This window comes from Mytilus edulis, chromosome 9 (genome assembly GCF_963676685.1).
Source record: "Mytilus edulis chromosome 9, xbMytEdul2.2, whole genome shotgun sequence".
NCBI lineage: Eukaryota > Metazoa > Mollusca > Bivalvia > Mytilida > Mytilidae > Mytilus > Mytilus edulis.
The window spans coordinates 618,879-640,964 of NC_092352.1; the positions used below are offsets into that span (position 1 = coordinate 618,879).

The 22,086-nt window shown below is 32.3% G+C and overlaps 1 protein-coding gene across 1 annotated transcript in view; it reads left to right on the forward strand.

Moving 5' to 3' along the window:
* LOC139487425 (centrosomal protein of 131 kDa-like) overlaps positions 1–22,086 on the forward strand; it is a 39,022-nt gene that overhangs the window by 4,858 nt on the left and 12,078 nt on the right. The window contains exons 2-15 of the mRNA XM_071272188.1: positions 107–243; positions 3,636–3,684; positions 4,159–4,237; positions 5,870–5,981; positions 7,129–7,935; positions 11,962–12,171; positions 13,351–13,519; positions 14,220–14,398; positions 15,117–15,296; positions 15,630–15,755; positions 18,246–18,352; positions 19,491–19,587; positions 20,698–20,915; positions 21,782–22,007. Coding sequence (XP_071128289.1) covers positions 118–243; positions 3,636–3,684; positions 4,159–4,237; positions 5,870–5,981; positions 7,129–7,935; positions 11,962–12,171; positions 13,351–13,519; positions 14,220–14,398; positions 15,117–15,296; positions 15,630–15,755; positions 18,246–18,352; positions 19,491–19,587; positions 20,698–20,915; positions 21,782–22,007 — 2,685 coding nt within the window. The 5' untranslated portion in view covers positions 107–117. The remainder of the gene's footprint in view (positions 1–106; positions 244–3,635; positions 3,685–4,158; positions 4,238–5,869; positions 5,982–7,128; positions 7,936–11,961; positions 12,172–13,350; positions 13,520–14,219; positions 14,399–15,116; positions 15,297–15,629; positions 15,756–18,245; positions 18,353–19,490; positions 19,588–20,697; positions 20,916–21,781; positions 22,008–22,086) is intronic.

Genomic DNA, 22,086 nt, shown 5'->3' on the forward strand with positions numbered 1-22,086 from the left:
AAAGATGCCAATTACAGAAGCACATGATTTAAAACACTATTTTATGTATCAGTAGCTAAGATGCTCAATTATAAAAAAGATACATATCTTTATTATATATTGACAGATTTGACAGTCATGACTTCAAGAAGTCAGAAGTCAGATTTAAATCTCAGCTTGACTGGATCCCAGATATCCTCAAGTTCAAAGTCACGTCCTTTACATCGGCCTAGTTCTGTTACTGATGTAAGACAATCTAAAGGGGTAAGTAGATTCTGTTACTGATGTGAGGCAATCTAAAAACAGGTAAGTCAATTCTGTTGCTGATGTAAGACAATCTAAAGGGGTAAGTCAATTCTGTTACTGATGTGAGACAATCTAAAGGGGTAAGTCAATTCTGTTACTGTTGTGAGACAATCTAAAGGGGTAAGTCAATTCTGTTACTGTTGTGAGGCAATCTAAAGGGGTAAGTCAATTCTGTTGCTGATGTAAGACAATCTAAAGGGGTAAGTCAATTCTGTTACTGTTGTGAGGCAATCTAAAGGGGTAAGTCAATTCTGTTACTGTTGTGAGGCAATCTAAAGGGGTAAGTCAATTCTGTTACTGTTGTGAGGCAATCTAAAGGGGTAAGTCAATTCTGTTGCTGATGTAAGACAATCTAAAGGGGTAAGTCAATTCTGTTACTGATGTAAGACAATCTAAAGGGGTAAGTCAATTCTGTTGCTGATGTAAGACAATCTAAAGGGGTAAGTCAATTCTGTTACTGTTGTGAGGCAATCTAAAAACAGGTTAGTCAATTCTGTTACTGATGTAAGACAATCTAAAGGGGTAAGTCAATTCTGTTACTGATGTGAGGCAATCTAAAGGGGTAATATAAAAAAGAAGATGTGGTATGATTGCCAATGAGACAACTATCCACAAAAGACCAAAATGACACAGACATTAACAACTATAGGTCAATGTATGGCCTTCAACAATGAGCAAAGCCCATACCGCATAGTCAGCTTTAAGAGGCCCCGATAAGACAGTGTAAAACAATTCAAACAAGAAAACTAACAGCCTTATTTATGTAAAAAAAATGAATGTGGCAGGTTTAAAATGTTAGCGGGATCCCAACCCTCCCCCTAACCTGGGACAGTGGTATAACAGTACAACATAAGAACGAACTATAAAAATCTGAAAAAGGCTTAACTCATCAGAATACAAGTGGACGTGGCCCGGTACTTATACATCCCGACACAAAAAGACACAATGAACAGATCTGAGAGTACTCGCAGTTATCTGACAGCTAGTTCAAAGCCACTAACAACTAATAAAAAAAATCATGCAACTAAGGGTGCAATCAATAGTTTTTTTCATGACGTCACTACGTAACAGGGCATGACATTTTGGACCGATCATATAGAAGTCAAGTATTCATAGTTATATAGATATCTATACATCAACGGAAAGATAATTTCATGAATTTTTTGAATAAATAAAAATATATTCAACATTTTTGGGTTGAAAATGCATATTGGTACAAGTTATAAGCTGCAAATGAGGCATTTTCCCCGTAAAATAACTTAAAAACATACCCCCTTTGGGCCCATGGATCAATAACATTGGCACATATTTGAGTTTTCTAATAAGGTGCATTTCGAAGAGCTTGTCCGGCTGATTTTAGATAATGAAGTTTCAGGGTACGCTTTCCTGCTCCGAGAAGAGCTATCTTACCTGACAAATAAAAGTGCTTTTTGCAACAGGTGAAAATCAGCTGTTTGTGGAGTTGTCTCCCATATAGTAGGAAGTCACAAAAACATTTTTATTTTTTAAAATCTTTATAAAAGTGGCATTTTAATTGAACTTCAATATATGTTTTTCACATTGAACATAAAAAACAATCAAATTTTCCATTCAGTGGTATATAAATAGCAGGGTATTCCATCAATATGTAAATCTCACTGGGGAAATACCCCTAGTTTTTTATACGAAACTGTTTATAGCACCCTTAACCAGTTTGCATGTCTTTTGATAACCCATTTGTGCATCTAGTTGCAAACCCACTGTCATTTCAAGCATTTTGGTGCCTTGAACTTGTATTTTGGTGTAAAAATGGCTGAGATATTGTCATTTTAGTATGCAATGCATCAAACCGTCTATGAGGCTATAAAATGAAAAATCTGAATATTGAATCTGAGAAGACATTATTTATTGCATCTCATTCTTCCGGTGAATGAAATAGATAAAATGATCCACAGAGACTTTCGACTTCTCGAAAAGGTCAATCAAAATGAATTATGGCCATATATTAGCACTGTATGTCTAAAAGGGTGTATACATAAAGCAGGATTTTAAACATAATAAAACATAAAACAATGAAAAAAACACCAATATCAAACAATAAATGACAGTCAAACCTAGTAAAGAAATTCTTATATCACATATTGAACCATGAATAATCAACTTTTTTTCTTATTCTATCATCAACAAAATAAAAAATACACATCTCTATATTATAGAGGGTGCAATCAATAGTTTTTTTCATGACGTCACTACGTAACAGGGCATGACATTTTGGACCGATCATATAGAAGTCAAGTATTCATAGTTATATAGATATCTATACATCAACGGAAAGATAATTTCATGAATTTTTTGAATAAATAAAAATATATTCAACATTTTTGGGTTGAAAATGCATATTGGTACAAGTTATAAGCTGCAAATGAGGCATTTTCCCCGTAAAATAACTTAAAAACATACCCCCTTTGGGCCCATGGATCAATAACATTGGCACATATTTGAGTTTTCTAATAAGGTGCATTTCGAAGAGCTTGTCCGGCTGATTTTAGATAATGAAGTTTCAGGGTACGCTTTCCTGCTCCGAGAAGAGCTATCTTACCTGACAAATAAAAGTGCTTTTTGCAACAGGTGAAAATCAGCTGTTTGTGGAGTTGTCTCCCATATAGTAGGAAGTCACAAAAACATTTTTATTTTTTAAAATCTTTATAAAAGTGGCATTTTAATTGAACTTCAATATATGTTTTTCACATTGAACATAAAAAACAATCAAATTTTCCATTCAGTGGTATATAAATAGCAGGGTATTCCATCAATATGTAAATCTCACTGGGGAAATACCCCTAGTTTTTTATACGAAACTGTTTATAGCACCCTAAGACTAAAGTCGATTCTGTTACTGATGTGAGGCAATCTAAAGGGGTAAGTCGATTCTGTTACTGATGTGAGGCAATCTAAAGGGGTAAGTCGAATAAAGCTGAATTTCTCTTATTTTGTTGATCTATAGTAATAGAATCAAAGCTTTGACAAGTTTAGTGAATTTACTAAGACCTGAAATCAACACAATATTTTGTGGCCTGAAATCAAAATAGTATTTTGTTATTGAAGAGAGTGTCAATGATAGACCAGATTCATTCATTGTAACACAAAGGTACACTTTTCTGGGAACTATAGTATAAAAACTGTTATCTTAATAAGTGGAACATCAAGCAGAGAAATTCAACCAAACAAAAGGCACTTGATTCTTCAGTGGAGGCATCAGTAGATGATGAAAAAACTAATCAAGAAACTATTGTTTTATCTAAATGTTCTCAAGCATATGAAAGGTAGATATCAAATGTACAAAGATAACCAAATTGACTTTATTTTGACAGGATGTACAGAAATCACAGTCCAGTACAAAAAAGAGGAATTCTCTACATGGTAAAATTTAATGATAGTATAATTCATTTAAATATAAACAAAATCAACTTCAACTTAAATAAAATAGTAAAAACATGTGCATGCAATAATAAAAAAAAAAATGAAAAATCAGTAAAACTAAAAGATGAACATTTTTGTCAAGCCTTCAACATCAGTCATAAAAAGTTTGACATAAGGATAGTGATCAGGCGGCAGCGTTAGCTTACTACTTAAAAGCTATATATTTTAGAAGGTTTAAGACCTGGATGCTTCATACTTAGTCTATAGATGCCTTATTGACTTATTTTCAGTGAGTAGAATACCTTCTGTGTATTACCTGCAATAATCCAATTAGTGAACAAGTATGTGTAATTATAGAAATGAACATATATCATTGTCCTGTTTATGTTAATATTTGTCAATAATAGTAAAGACTGCATTTTGACACTTTGTGAACACATTGTTGAATTTAACTTATTATTTATATATAAACAGGAGTTGATAATTTAAGTCAAAGAAGTGATGCATCTTCAGCTCGGAAGAAAAATCCAAGGCAACATGGGAGATCTCCTAGGTAAGAAAAATCTAAGGCAACATGGCAGATCTGCTTCTGCTAAGTAAGAAAAATCCAAGGTAACATGGCAGATCTCTAAAGGTAAGAAAAATCTAAGGCAACATGGCAGATCTGCTTCTGCCATATAAGAAAAATCCAAGGCAACATGGCAGATCTGCTAGGTAAGAAAAATCTAGGGCAACATGGCAGATCTGCTTCTACTAAATAAGAAAAATCAAAGGCAACATGGTAGATCTGCTAGGTAAGAAAAATCAAAGGCAACATTGCAGATCTGCTTCTGCTAAATAAGAAAAATCCAAGGCAACATTGCTGATCTGCTAAGTAAGAAAAATCTAAGGCAACATGGCAGATCTGCTAGGTAAGAAAAATCCAAGGCAACATGGCAAATCTGCAAGGTAAGAAATATCCAAGGCAACATGGCAAATCTGCAAGGTAAGAAAAATCCAAGGCAACAAGGAAGATTTGCTAGCTAAGAAAAATCAAAGGCAACATGGGAGATCTGCTAAATAAGAAAAATCTAAGGCAACATGGCAGATCTGCTTCTGCTAGGTAAGAAAAATCCAAGGCAACATGGGAGATCTGCTTCTGCGAGGTAAGAAAAATCCAAGGCAAATGGCAGATCTGCTTCTGCTAAATAAGAAAAATCCAAGGCAACATTGCAGATCTGCTAGGTAAGAAAAATTTAAGGCAACATGGCAGATCTGCTAGGTAAGAAAAATCCATGGCCACATGGCACATCTGCTAGGTAAGAAAAATCCATGGCAACATGGGAGATCTGCTTCTGCTAGGTAAGAAAAATCCATGGCAAATGGCAGATCTGCTTCTGCTAAATAAGAAAAATCTAAATCTGCTAGGTAAGAAAAATCCAAGGCAACATGGCAAACCTGCAAGGTAAGAAAAATCCAAGGCAACATGGGAAATCTGCAAAGTAAGAAAAATCCAAGACAACATGGCAGATCTGTAAGGTAAGAAAAATTCAAGGCAGCAAGGAAGATTTGCTAGCTAAGAAAAATCCTAGGCAACATGGCAGATCTGCTTCTGCTAGGTAAGAAAAATCCAAGGCAACATGGCAGATCTGCTTCTGCTAGGTGAAAAAAATCCAAGGCAACATGGAAGACCTGCTAGGTAAGAAAAATCTGACGCAACATGTAAGATCTGCTAGGTAAGAAAAATCCAAGGCAACATGGCAGATCTGCTTCTGCTAGGTGAGAAAAATCCAAGGCAACATGGCAGATCTGCTTCTGCTAGGTAAGAAAAATCCAAGGCAACATGGAAGACATGCTAGGTAAGAAAAATCTGAGGCAACATGAGAGATCTGCAAGGTAGGACAAATTCAAGGTCAGAAAAAATCGGGATAACATTGAACATCTCCAAGGTCAGAAAAGTTCAAGACAACATAAGACATCTTCAAGGTCTGAAAAGTTTAGGACAACACTAGACATCTGCAAAAAAGTTCAAGGCAAAACATAAGATATCTACAAGGTCAAAAGTTTAAAACATCATTGGACATCTGCATATTATGGTCGCGACACCATAAAAAATCTGTATGGTCAGATAGATAGAACATAATGCTTTTATTTTAATTATTTAGCCCACATTATAAGAAAAGTAACATTTTTTTAATTTTTTCAGTGATGACTTCCTGGAACTGTTTGAGAATTCAATGCAACCAAAGATCAAAGCTCCTTCAGCTTCCCAGAAGAAACCAGGACCCAATGCAGTTAAAGTTCTCTGGCAGCCAAGCGTAAGTTTAATAGGAATTCTAAAATGACATGCTTCTTTTGCTTTGTAAACAAACCCATGCTCGAAATCCAATGAAATTTGTTTGTACATGGGTATATTGACTACTTCAGAAAAATGAATTTTATCGAATTGGCATGAATTTAATGTATTTCATTAACTTAAAACACTTTCAAACTCTTTAAATGAATCAATGCACATGTTGTTACTGACTACAATGTGTTACAATTCACAATTGACATATTTGACCTAGAAAAGACAATGTTCATGTTAACTGGTCAAAACCTCTCCCTCTGAAAATATACATTGCATGCTGTGAGCCTGTTTACAAACAGAAAAAGGAGGTTCACGGAAGAGACTACACAAACGCTCTACACCTATACACATTGGACATAGAAATTTCTGTAATTGTCTTAATTAGAATCGAAATAATTGATGTAAGCTATACTTAATTGTAGTTTTAACATGGGAATGCATTATATTCATGTTATTTTAGCCCTCACTTTCACTCAAGGAAAAAATAATCATGAATACAATGCCTACCCATGTTAAAACTACAATAAAGTATAGCTTGCATCAATTATTACCTAATTAAAATGAATAAAAAGATATGAAGGGTACATGTACAGAGAACTCCACCAAAAGACACAAAAAGAAACAAATAAAAATTGTAATTCAATTTCCAATGAGTCTAATGTTGATTATTACTATGACAATACATAAATTTACTATAACATACTATATGGTGCTCTATCAATAGATTATAAATGTTGTAATATAGTTTTACCGGAACAGTGCAATTTCTGGTGCTATTTGAAAAAAATGGGCAGAACACTGTATCTCGAAGCTATAAAGAAAAAAACTGGATTAACAATTTTTATAATAGTTTAATGTGAATGAGTTAAATAATCAGAAAGATCTGAAACAAGGACTACTCTTTAATTTGATCATGTCCTTCTTTGAATGAAGAATTTTACTAACTTATATCTTGGATATTTATGATAATTGGAAATGTAGAAGCTTTCTTCCAAAGGAAGCATGTGGTGAGCAAGATTGCTCGCTAGTATGATTCTGTCATTTGAAATTATTTCAAAGTATTCAATCTAAGTACTATTAGCATTTTCTTTCAATAATAAATAATATTTTTACAGCCAAAGAAATTTGGAGCAGGTGATAGTGCAAGAACAAATAGTACGGCAAGATCTAATAGTACATCAAAAACAAATAGTACAGCAAGAACAGAGAATAAAGATTTTGATGATTTTTTACCTCCATCAGACAGACAGGAGAATTTTTTCCAACCATCTAGTGTTCGTAGCAGCTCTGATTCAGAAGAAGACTGTTTATCATCCAGCTTGAGTAAAATACAAGCACTTAAAGAAAAACATAAACTTCAACAAGATAAAATGAATGATTTATTCCTCAGTCCCCGTGATAGGGTTGTGAAAAGTCAACGTGATAGGGTTGTGAAAGACGCAGTGCCTAAAGCTAGTAACTTTAGTGGTATCGCTAACAATATGGTTGTAACTAGTAAACCTCAACAAGTGAAAGCATCGTTGTCAAATATAGAAAATTCTTATCAAAATATTAAACATAAAACTCCTGTTAATGAAGTGAAAAAACAAGATGTGTCGCAACAATTAAAAAAACAAGATACATCACAACAAATAGGTCGGAATATTGCAGAGGATTTTATAAAGACTTTAAACAATGCAGCAACAAAAATTCAGCGATGCTATCGTGAGCACAAAGCTCAGCAATTGAGAAATGAGGCAACTGTGAAAGCAGGAGAAGCAGCCCTTAAACGTTTACTTCAACAGAAAAAACAGGATCATGTTGATCATAAAATATTGGACTTAGATTTTCTTAGTGAGGATGAAAGTGAGAAAAAAAGTGTTGAAGACAGGAAAAAATTAAGAGAGGAAAAAGCTAGGCAAGCAAGACAACAAGCTATTCAGGTATAATTTTTCCACAATTTTGCTCTTCATATGAAAATTATTAACTCGCTATGATTTCCTGATATTTTTCTGAAAAGGTTTGATCTCTTTTTATACCCCACCTACAATAGTAGAGGGGCATTATGTTTTCTGGTCTGTGCGTCCGTCCGTTCGTTCGTCCGTTCGTCCGTCTGTCCCGCTTCAGGTTAAAGTTTTTGGTCGAGGTAGTTTTTGATGAAGTTGAAGTCCAATCGACTTCAAACTTGGTACACTTGTTCCCTATGATATGATCTTTCTAATTTTAATGCCAAATTAGAGATTTTACCCCAATTTCACGGTCCACTGAACATAGAAAATATAGTGCGAGTGGGGCATTTGTGTACTGAGGACACATTCTTGTTCTCTCTTAAGGTAGATTCATGGTATACCGCCATCTTGGATTGAACAATCACAGTAAAAAATCGGTCTAGTTATTTGCTTAAATCTGCAATTTGAAGACAGATTTGCAATTTAATGGTTATACTGTTTAATAATATAAAGAAAACTTGGCAATTTATTGTATGATCCAAAATATTTAAACAAATATCAATTTTCTTGCTTTTATAATCATTTTTTTCAAACGAGCCATTTAAGGGAAGATAACTCTTTTAGTACAAAAATTATACTGGACAGATAGGGAATTTTTTTCTTTTTACTTGTAGCAAGAAAACAAGTTCGGTGACATCATTTTTTCTTTTTATTTTCTTAAAACATATTACAAAACCTATCTTTTCGCAATTTATTTTAAAATTCTATCTCATAGATTTTTTTTATGCACACAAATGTGTTTTTCCATGAACAATCTAACCAAATTTAGGCAATTTTTAACGACTCATAACTTGAAAAATAGCACGGTGACCCCTCCTTTTTATTATATTTTTGAAAAGAGCATATTAAAATCTTCATTCTGGCTAAAAATAATAAAATTCTGTCTCAAAAAATATTTACTTATGATCTACCTTAACTAGATGATAAATTGAATTACTATAATTTTCAAACCTTTTTTTGTCCCATACAATTTTTTACCTGTATTGGTCTCTGATCAGTATTGTATCTGATATTGAATGTTATAATCTTTACTTTCAAGAAAGATTTTTTTTGATATTTGTAAAATAGTGGTGCCATAAATATCCCGAGCAGCAATATTTTGGTGTGAAATGAACTAATATTGTAATATATGAGAAACACAGCACATTCCCTTCTTTGATTTTTTGGGGAAAGACGGCTTCAAGCCGTCAATCCCCTATGGGGTTGACCAGAGTGACACTCCCTCACATCATTCATTTTGTTTTTATACATGTTATAGTGTGGGAAAACCCCCAACAAATCTTACTTAGATTGAAGAGAAGGAGACCCAGAAATGAATAGTTTGACTTTAAACACTTTTTTACACATTTCCCTTCTGTTTCTCACGAAATTATCGTATCTTGAACTCTCCTTTACACTATTTACGTTTATTTAACAATCCGGAAAAATTAGTATGACGAGATATTCTAAATATATCCAACCTACATTGTATTTTATAGTGACGTCATTCTTGGAAGAAGCAGGGATATCCTCACCAGTTCACTGGTTATTTAAATCATTCTTAGAGATCGTGCACTAATCACAAATTTGTATTTGTTAAATCTAAACATAATTTTGTTTACTGTAGATGATTTAAACATCAACATGCAATACTTTAATTTGTAGGTCAACAACTTTCAAAATAAACAAAGATCGTGGGGTTACATCACACAGGGGAAAGAAACGATTTTATTACTTTTTTCGGGTCTCACTAATTAGAGACAAGAAGCGTCAAAAAGCGACAAGAAGCGTCAAGAAGACTATTTAGCGACAAGAAAAACATATTCTTCTTGTCGCTTCTTGTCGCTAAAATTCTTTTTGTTGTTAATTAGTGAGACCACTTGTTTCTGTAAAAATTCTGAGAATCTTCCTCCAATTCAGGAGCACCTCAATTGATGAGTAATTATCCACTAAAATAAAAGTTAAAGTATTTAAACACTTCAAATGTGACATTTCATTGGATTAGTAGTCTTCTATTAAAACTAAATTTTTGTGTACCTACATAATCATTGTAATGGTAAAAAAAATTTAAAAAAAAATTGCATTTTTATAGTTTTAACATACATGTATTTATATTTACAAATATTTCAAAATTATGATTTGGAAACAAGCTTCACACAGTTTACATCACTCATATTGTTTTTTTTTTATTAGTACCTGTTTCCCTGTGATGAGAGTTGTAACTAAGAACTTTAACAATGGAAATTTAAAACTGAATAGATTTTTCAGTCCACACTTTCTAAAGAAAAAACTTTTAAAATCCAAGAGTACTGTCACAAAAAATGGAAAATGGCCCTAGCCTGCAGTTCAGTGGTACACAATCAAGATTTCAAAAAATATTGTAGTTGTTGTGAAATGACAGAATTCAGTTGAGTTTTAGATAATTAGCTATCAACTTTAATCAAATGTTTAGATTTAGAAGATGCAGATCACTTCCATTGGGCCAAATTGAATCCTAAATTAAGGAAATGAAATTACATAAACAACAACTGATTTCAATATTGTCAACCTTTCTACATGTTCTAGCGGTTCTCTTTTTCATTCTTCATATGTAAACTATCAAAAGATACCCCCCCCCTTTCCAAAAACATAATAAAATAGAAACAAGGGCCGTCTTTCCCCTCAGAGCTATTCAGCTCTTTGATTGATAGATATATTCACATTGTTCTATTACTTCAAGGCTGTTCCATTTAAACATACATCATTGTATTAATTCAAGGCTGTTCCATTTAAACATACCTATTAATTCAAGGCTGTTCCATTTAAACATACCTATTACTTCAAGGCTGTTCCATTTAAACATACCTATTAATTCAAGGCTGTTCCATTTAAACATACCTATTACTTCAAGGCTGTTCCATTTAAACATACCTATTAATTCAAGGCTGTTCCATTTAAACATACCTATTACTTCAAGGCTGTTCCATTTAAACATACCTATTAATTCAAGGCTGTTCCATTTAAACATACCTATTAATTCAAGGCTGTTCCATTTAAACATACCTATTAATTCAAGGCTGTTCCATTTAAACATACCTATTAATTCAAGGCTGTTCCATTTAAACATACATCATTGTAACCAAGTTCAAAGAAGATTCTTTCAAACTTGGTCCAATGCTTATAGAGGCATTTTTTTTACAAATTTCTCTTACATTTTCATTGTGCAAAAGTGATTTGGCACCCATCCATAGCTAAGATTTCAAATTGCTTTCACTGTGTCTCATTTATTCTTTTATGGAACAGCTTTTATTTTTTAAATAATATTTATATCAGGGACCTCAGTGACCGAGTGGTCTTAGTAGTTACTACTGTAATCACTAGCCAGTCAACACTGAAGTTGTGAGTTCGAAACCCGCAGGTGAACACTACAATAATCTTAATTGACTTGGATTGTCAGTTTTCCTATCAAGGGTTGTTAGTTTTCTCTAGGCACTCCAGCTTCCTCCATTAATAAAAACTGTCCACCACAAAGTAGCCTAAATGCAGACTTTTATGCAGTGCTTAAAAGTGGCAGTAAAATCTTTAAGAATACATTTCTGTAGAATAGTCCATGTATATATTTTTTCAAAACTTTAACATAAAAAATAGTCCTTCACTCAACATTGCAGCTGTTGGAAAATCACAAAGAATCAAAATTTGCTGTTTCAAAATCTAGTGCATTCTTGGTAATATTTCCAAAATGTACACCAAAACATTTTTGATTGGATAAGAATGTATAAAATAATGGAACATCAGTGAATGGCATACTTATGGGGTACACACAAAGAAATTACCTACAGTTCTTTATATTCTGATTCAACATGAAGGATTACCTCCCTTATATCACAAAGAATCACAAGCACTTGTATCTACTGTGAAATCACATGGAATCACAAGACTACTGTATAACTTGAAAAAATTGATGAACGCTAAATATTTACATACTTTATTCATATTCTACAGGAATTACAGAAAAAAAGGGAACTAAAAAGGGAAGAAGTTAAAAGAAAAGCAGAGGAGGAAATATCATATTTACAAGCAAGTGGCAAAATAACTAAAAAACCATTACGTGTAGGAAAGAAGAAATCACCAGTCAGTCCTGTACCCAGTAAATCTAAAGATAGTAATACTTCTGTTTCTACACTTAAAGATGAGGAGGAAGATTTATTAGAGGTATTTACACACATACAAACAAACACAAACACACTAACATCAATCATGACACACACATTTCTGTTTCTAAACTTAAAGATGAGGAAGAAGATTTATTAGAGGTATTTACACACATTCTTTACACAAACCGACATAAATACAAACACACTAACATCAATCATGACACATACATTTCTGTTTCTTAACTTGAAAAGATGAGGATGATAATTTAGAAGGGGTATTTACACACATATAAACATACACAAACCCACATTAGTTCAAACACTATAACATTGATTGTGATATAGGGGCTTCGCTGGCCGAGTGGTCTAAGTAGTTACTACATAAAAGACAAAAAGTACTGATCTGAGAGTACCTGCAGTTATGGAGAGCTAATAAAAAATAACTAGGAAAAAAAATGTATTTAAAACAAAATGTCAATCAGTACACATCTAATTGATTTAGTGGAACGACACCATAAACAGTCTTGGAAAACATTGACGTTGTTCAATGGCAATATATAATAATCAACAGGATAGGGTTATTATTACCTGTATAACAATACATATTGAATTTCTTGATAACAACAACAACAATACTTTATTTTTAGAGGGTTACACAGTTATCTATATGACTAATCTTCCCTGAGGCCCTCATCATGAAAAATCAAACAAAATACAAACATATACATTGCATACATTAGTATAGAAAGTCAAGTATGATAATAATGTTCAATACAACTTGATAAAATGTGAGGAAAAAATAAACATGATGACATAATCAGTTTTTAATATTATTTATACAGCTAGGTTGATTTCAATAAATGATCTGTTATTTTGTATTTGAAAGAATTAACATTTGTAATATTTCTTAACGGTATTGGCAAATTATTCCACAAGAATGGTCCATAATTCATTAAAGATTTTTTGAATAATTCTGTTTTTGGTTTAGGGAGTATAAGGTTTCCTCGAACAGCATTTCTCAAGGTGTATGGATTTCTGTCTGAAACATAATGAAACTTGTTAGTAAGATATGATGGGGCATCATTTTTAAATGAATCAATGTAAGTATCTATAAAAACAGAATGATCTTTGCAGTAAATTATGACTTACTGTGGTGTATTTTTATCTCTCATGCATAACTCCTTTATGTTTTATTTAAAATTATAGAATTACCTTCATGTTTTGTTGCATTTTGTAGTCAGTATCAAATATTAACCCCGGAGAGTCTAGTCGAGAGAGTGCAAGAAAAGAAAGAAGTGAGGCTGCATCAACTAAAACAACATTAGACGATCTGTTAGATACTCTTAAAAAGTTAGAAGCTGATGAGCAGTTGGAAACTCCTAAACCAGTCACTAAGAATGCATGGTGTAAGTATAAACCTAAACTACTCACACTCACTCAACCAAATTTTGGGAAAACAAAAATACTTCAAAAGCAATTCATCAACATTTTATTTTAAAAGCAATTTTTGGCCTACTTGCTACCACATTAAAAGTTTGTCAATTAATTTTTAAGTCAAAAGTGTGAAATTTAATGTTCCTGTCAGTACTGTCACAAACAAAATAACCTACGTGCAATGTCCTGTACTTAAAATACTTCTGATTTTTAATCAACAATTTATGACCCTGCAATTAACGACTTGCAGTTATTTTCCATGAACTATTTTAATAAAGTCAAAAATTTAAATTCTAATGATTTTATTTAAATACTTTGGTATTTTATTTCACATACATATTTAATGTTACAGTGTTAATAGCAAGTCAATACTTTACTAGAGTTACACACTATAACGTGGAAGTAGCATCAGACTTAATACTCATATTTCAGGATTATTCTCGTGGATTTCTTATTTTTGTGATTTGCTGCTACCCATTAAACCCACAAAAATTAACAATTGAATGGACACAACACATCAAGTTGATTACTATTTTCTCCATTACATGAAAACTTTATACCTTAGAATAAATCTGATGTGTTAATTTTATTTTCCTTTTCTACTGTAATCTGTTTATTAGATATAAACAAAAAAATTATTAATGTTTTAATATGTTTATTTGTTTCTTATAGTGGAAGACATAGATAAAGATTCAACAAAATCACATCTTACAACAGAGAAATTACAGAAATTAAACTCAGTAGGAGAGTCTGTTAGTAAAAGTGGGTTTTTGACAGACGATAAGTTGAAAAGTATAATGACCTTCTTGGATGAAGTACAGACATCAGACAGACTCAGTTCTGTGGACCAGGTAAAGTATTCTGTACACACTATAAAAAACAGTGTAGTGTGCACACATATTTTTGTTGTATATTTTTCGTCATTATAATTTTAGAATAAATCATCAGTTATTGAAAATCTGCTAAGTGAAAATTTGGTTGTCTACAGAATATTTTTTTAGGAAGAACTAACTTAAAGATTAGCAACTTGAAACTGTTTTTTTAATTAGACAATCTAGATTTACCCAATATTAGAATCTACACAATCGAAGAATATGGGGTATGCATCCATGATTCAAAATTAGAACATGCACAGCAAAAATACACACAAGCAAAAGAACAAGGCTTTTATTGCTGCTCTTCATCTAAAAGTCACAATGAGAACTTCAACATAGAGCAAAAAAAACTTCAACTCCTTAAGTTTGAAAAGGTCCCTCTGATATAAAACAATCAAGGGTGTTGTTTCATGTTTGAAAAATTGAGAAATGGGATAAACAGTTTATTAAATGCCATATAAGTCTGAGTGCTGTAGATAAGTTTTAAGTTACCTACCCTTTTCTGCCACATTACTATTTCATTCTATGTATTACAAAACTTGTGCAGTACAACTTTTTGGTATAAAAAAATTTACCATTGAAAATTTATTGGAACTAAGGAATTAAATCTAAAAACATGTATGTCAGTTTAAATTTATTCCTTCCTGAATCCCAATTGAAATAATTGTTTAAAGTCCTTTTTCTTTTATCATAGGAACTAGCGAAAGAATCTCATAATTTTGAGTTACCTCCCATGCTAGTACCATCGGCTGATGAACTTCTACAGTTGGACCATGCTAAGGAGGCTGCTGATGAAGTAACGTCTACAGTTCTGTCACAGAGAATGGAATTAGACGAGAAAAAGAGAAGTTGTTCTATGTTGCAGAAAGCTTTGGTAATTTATTGTTATTAACATAATTTGGGAAAATGCATGGAATTTGTAGTAATTGACTGGAATTAGAATAAAATAATAAAAGTGTATCTTTGTCGCAGAAAGTTTTTGAAATTTTCTGTTAATTATTCAACATAATTTGGTGGAGCAAATAAATTGTATTTAAAAGGAAAATAGAAATGAAAACTTTGGTTTATATTTATTGTTGTTGAATAACATAAGTGTAGTGAGCAAATGGAAATCGAGGAGAAAAATGGCAGTATTTTTATGGTATTTGTTTTGTTTCTATTAATAGCGTTGTAAAATATATATCCTTTTATTTATTTCTATAAATAGAACCAGCAAAGGGAGTTAACTGTACGACATGCAAGAGAAGCAGAAAGAGAAATGAACAAAAGATTAGATGTCCAAAAAGATGAATATGAGGAAGCTATAAAAAGACATTTAGGATTTATAGATCAGGTAATTGTATTGTAATCTGTATAGGATTTATAGATCAGGTAATTGTATTGTCATCTGTATAGGATTTATAGATCAGGTAATTGTATTGACACCTGTATAGGATTTATAGATCAGGTAATTGTATTGTCATCTTAATTACACCCTATGTAAGAATCCGGGGTTTTGATTGGTTAATAGCCAGTGTATTTTTCACCAATTTACTGTTATCAAATGAATATCGTTCATTTTTAACGCCGCCGGGGTATTTGCTAAAAGGATATGCCTTTTTTACCCTCTCTGCCGTGGTATTTGCCAAAAAATACTCTATCCGACTGGACGCTTGTAACGTCACGATCATCAATGAGTTTTAGTACATTAACATTCGGTGTAATTAAACAGATATATCATGTTATTGAGGGGTATTTGCGAAAAATACCAGTCTTGAGAATGAATTTCCCTCGCCTTAAGGCTCGTGAAATTTAACATTTTCTCGACTGGTATTTTTCGCAAATACCCCTCCTTAACATGATATATCTGTTCAGTATAGGATTTATAGATCAGGTAATTGTATTGTCATCTGTATAGGATTTATAGATCAGGTAATTGTATTGTCATCTGTATAGGACTTATAGATCAGGTAATTGTATTGACACCTGTATAGGATTTATAGATCAGGTAATTGTATTGTCATCTGTATAGGATTTATAGATCGGTTAATTGTATTGTCATCTGTATAGGATTTAGGATTTATAGATCAGGTAATTGTATTGTCATCTGTATAGGATTTATAGATCAGGTAATTGTATTGTCATCTGTATAGGATTTATAGATCAGGTAATTGTATTGTCATCTGTATAGGATTTATAGATCAGTTAATTGTATTGTCATCTGTATAGGATTTATAGATCAGGTAATTGTATTGTCATCTGTATAGGATTTAGGATTTATAGATCAGGTAATTGTATTGTCATCTGTATAGGATTTATAGATCAGGTAATTGTATTGTCATCTGTATAGGATTTATAGATCAGGTAATTGTATTGTCATCTGTATAGGATTTATAGATCAGGTAATTGTATTGACACCTGTATAGGATTTATAGATCAGGTAATTGTATTGTCATCTGTATAGGATTTAGGATTTATAGATCAGGTAATTGTATTGTCATCTGTATAGGATTTATAAATCAGGTAATTGTATTGTCATCTGTATAGGACTTATAGATCAGGTAATTGTATTGACACCTGTATAGGATTTATAGATCAGGTAATTGTATTGTCATCTGTATAGGATTTATAGATCAGGTAATTGTATTGTCATCTGTATAGGATTTATAGATCAGGTAATTATATTGACACCTGTATAGGATTTATAGATCAGGTAATTGTATTGACACCAGTATAGGATTTATAGATCAGGTAATTGTATTGTCATCTGTATAGGATTTATAGATCAGGTAATTGTATTGTCATCTGTATAGGATTTATAGATCAGGTAATTGTATTGTCATCTATATAGGAGGTAGGATTTATAGATCAGGTAATGTCATCTGCATCTAGGAGGCAATTTGAGTGAAAACATTAAGTGTGTTATATAAAAAAAGCAAAAAATGTCCTGTCCTTGCTCTGAACATTGATCAGATTATTTCCTTAAATTAAAAGTTTTGCATATAATTAATATAGTCAAAAAGATTAAGATTATCAGAAATATATATATAATTCTAACATGACATCCTTCAAACGCTTTGAGTACACACCCGTGGTAAAATATGAATATATTGTTTGAGCTGTTCCGATCGTACTCCCACGTCATATGCTTTTTTATGAATAAGCTACACGACGTCATAGAACGTTGACGTCAGAAAATAGGCATTTGACATGAAAATACACGCTTGTGAAACCAAAAATCATCACAACAAGGAAATGAAAGCAAACAATGCTAAAATATGTTATATAAGCCATTTTTGTATATATATAAGGCATTAAAGTACAGTTATCATTTAGATTCACCTGAACTTATCTTAATATGTTTAAGCATATCATTTATTCAGTTTGCTCCGTTCTTTTACGTCAATTTAATCAAAGGTTTATTCATGGGAACGGCAAATAATGCCTGCACCTAGAGCGCTTCGATCCAAAACAATTGCTGTATTTGTCCTATTAGAATCGAAATAATTTATGGGGGCTTGAATATATCGTGATTTTACCACGGGTTGTCCCTTTATGTCGATATTTTACCCCTCGCTATTGCTCAGGGTAAAAGATTTGTCATAAAGGGCCAACCCGCGGTAAAATCACGATATATTCAAGCCCCCCCCCCCCCCCTGAATTATTTCTGAAATATTATTAGATGAGACTATTTAAATGATAGGAATAAAGACATAAGAAATGATAGTAAAAAGATCTTTTCTGGTAACAGAAATGATATGAATCAAAGGTGGATATGTGGTATTTTTACATTCATAACTTTAATTGGATATTTTTTAAGGTAAAATTGTATCTTCTGTTACAGCTTATTGATGACAAAAAATCTATGTCTGAAAAATGTGAAAAGTTAGTGAAGGAGCTGAAGACTATAGACAAGAAATACCAGGATAAAATTAGATCTTTAGATGATAGGTAAATAACTACAGTATATAAGTGAGGTATAATGGGAAAGGGGGTCAACTTCCTATTTAATAGGAGGTGAAATGCCCACCATTTACAAAATCTGCAATTTATGATTAGGAACATTAATTTTAACAATAAACATTATACCTGACCTTTCACTTAGCAGTTTTGTCTGTCATTCTGAAATAAAACAGTTGTCCTGACTTAAGGGAACTTAATAACCACCATTTCCAGTTCAACCAATAATGCCAAGAAATTTTGCGACAGTAAACCACTTTACGGTATTCCCGACGCGATTGGAAGTAGTACCTCCAGCCAAAGGGAACCCAGTCGAAGTGGTAGGGGTGTGCTCTAAAAGTGTTGTCCAAATTAGGAAGAAACTTTATACAACTATACACTGACATTGTATTTACATTCATGTTACACAAATTTATATTTCTATTTAAAAACACATTTTATTTATACACTTTCCATTATAATAGTTTACAACCATTTTAAAATTAAAGACAATTCGAAAAATTATAGATTAACTCTAAATTTAGTAACTTCATTTGCATTGTACTATGTTTGATTCATTTTCTGTTCAACATTACATAATGATATAGCAAAGTCAACAATTGACAATTATGACGTCACATACATGATGCCACTTTTAGGTACTTCAGGGGTTCTAATTTTGTACACTTTGTCTTGATGAAGCCGATCTAATCGTCGAAACATGTCGACAATAAAAGATGCAGTTAACTTAAGTGTTGTTGTCAATGTAGCGGTATTTGATTTTTTTATTTGACAACCCTGCATACCATCTGGTATCCACTTAAGGGAACTCTACCAGCACAAAATATAAGAGACGTTGGTTCAGCAGCTCTTTATTTAACTATAAATAAATGAAAAAAAATAAAATATACATGCTGTACATAGGCGGATCCAGGGGGCCCTGGCCCCTCCTTTTGTTGGAAAATTTTGGTTGATTATATAGGGAATCACTGAAGCATGACTGGAGTGGCCCCCCCCCCTTTTAGGTCAGTCAGCGCCCCCCCCCCCCCTTATGAAAAGTTCTGGATCCACCACTGCTTTATCAAAGGAAATGATGTTATACAGTTATTTTGTGTTTTATTTTACAAAAAAAAAATCGGAATTATTTTAGACATGGTTTAGAAACACAGAAGCTGAAAGACATGCATGAAGCAGCAGAAAAATTACGGAGAGAAAGATGGATTGAAGATAAAACGAAAAAGATTAAAGTAAGTGGTAAAACTGATAATTGATTTTAGACAAAAGTGAGAATCGAAGTTATGCTCTTGGCTATTATTATTATTAGGTCCCTTTTTGTGAATGGGCTCTTCATATGCTTCAGTTCTTGTACATCCACCCAAATATTTGGTATTAAGTGTTCCTGATTAAGGTAAATTCAGATAAGTGCTTCAGACTCGTAAAATTTATTAATTATGATTTTCATTTTTATGCCCCACTTAAGATAGTAGAGGGGCATTATGTTTTTTATGTCCCACCTATGATAGTAGAGGGGCATTATGTTTTCTGGTCTGTGCATCCGTCTGTTCGTCTGTTTGTCTATTCATCCGTCCATGCGTAATTCTGTGCGTCCGTCTGTGCCGCTTCAGGTTAAAGTTTTTGGTCAAGATAGTATTTAATGAAGCTGAAGTCCAATCAATTTGAAACTTAGTACACTTGTTGCTTATGATATGACCTTTCTAATTTTAAAGCCAAATTAGATTTTTGACCCCAATTTCACAGTCCAGTGAACATAGAAAATGAAAGTGGGAGTTTCAGGTTAAAGTTTTTGGTCAAGGTAGTTTTTGATGAAGTTGAAGTCCAATCAACTTGAAACTTCATACACATGTTCCCTATGATATGATCTTTCTAATTTAAATGCCAAATAAGATTTTTTACCCAATTTCACAGTCCATTGAACATGGAAAATGATAGTGCTAGTGGGGCATCAGTGTAATTTGGACACATTCTTGTTTTAATATAGAGAAAAGAATGAATTTTAATATTAAAAGAAATCCAGATGAAAATATAGAAAGGATTAATTAGTAAAGCAGAAAAGTCACAAGATGAAGGGGTAAGGGTGGTGGTGGGATTTGGACAGTAATTGAAATAAAATTGAAACAATTGAAAACAAATATAAACCACAAACACTGATAAAGATTGAAGTTTACATTTCTGTAAATGAAGTATAAAAACAAAGTAATACATATGAAAAAGGCAACCACAAAAAAAACAACATATAAAGCATACAAGTTAGAAGCTTTCACTTTATAAGAATAAGTCAGAAAACAATTTAATTCAGAAATACAAATTATAACTTCTTTATGAATTGTGTTTTGTAGGAAATGACAGTTAAAGGATTAGAACCAGAAATTCAAAGATTGATTGCAAAACATAAATCTGAGTTAAAGAAAATCAAACAGATCCATGAAGCTGAGTTACTGGAATCTGACGAGAGAGCAGCTCAGAGATATGTTAAAATGACAGAAGAACTGCGAGATCAATTAGCCAAAGAAAAGGAAGCTGCTTGTGCAAGAGAAAGAGAACTCAGCAAACAAAGGTATTAACATTGTGGTTTGAATGTTGTTTACATTTATATATCTTAATAATTTAATTTTAGATGTAACGCATCTTCTGATTGGCTGACGTTATTGTGTTTTCAGCCCATAGACATAATTTAGTCATGTGACAGTGACGTCATCAACATTTTTTCATGGTTTTTACGGTTTAAAATGGAATTTAGAATTAAATTATAAGAAATGACTGTAAATTTTTTTCTGTCTATTCGAAATAACATAAAAAATGTGGTGTACACTGTTAAATAACCCGCTCCGTGCATTATTCAGTGTGCACCAATTTTTTATGTTATTTCTTCATAGACATAAAAAATATTACAGTTATTCCTTAATTAATTTCAGCAATTTCCTTTACATTTATATATCATTGATTTTGGTGTACACTGTTAAATAACCCGCTCAGTGCATTATTCAGTGTGCACCAAATTTTTTATGTTATTTCTTCATAGACATAAAAAATATTACAGTCATTCCTTAATTAATTTCAGCAATTTCCTTTACATTTATATATCATTGATTTTTAAATTCAGATAGTGTTATCTCCCTTTAATACAATTTGTTAAGATAATGAAAACAAATCTAAATACTCTAGTTGAAGGCAGACAAGCATACTACAAGTATAATAGGTATCAGTTGAAGAGTTCTAACTTTGTCAAATCAGAAAAAAACATTACAGTCTCTTCCTAGCATTGATTGTTTATCTACTATTTCTTTAAGTGCATTTTATTTAATGGGTTAAGTTTATTTATTTAAAATGTACCATTAATGACCTCTGCCAACAATATGACTTTCCTATAATAAAGCACTATTTCTGATATCATTCCATTACCACGTATGTACCTTTATTTAGATATGAGAAAGAGTTAAAGAATGAGGAAGACGCCTACCAGCAACAGAGGAGGAGGTTACATGCTGAGGTCCAGGAAGAGAAAGATCGTGTATCACAGCAGGCCACACGACAGAGAACAGAGTTAGATAGACTACAACGACAATTAGAAGATAGTCATGCTCATGCATTAACAGCTATGAAACAAGAATATGAAAAAAGTCGAGAAGAACAAGAAAGACGGCATTATGTAAGTTATTATGTTGTTTAGATGAATTCAACTGTGGCATGCTATAAATTGTTGTTGTTGCTAAGGTATTCAGATACTT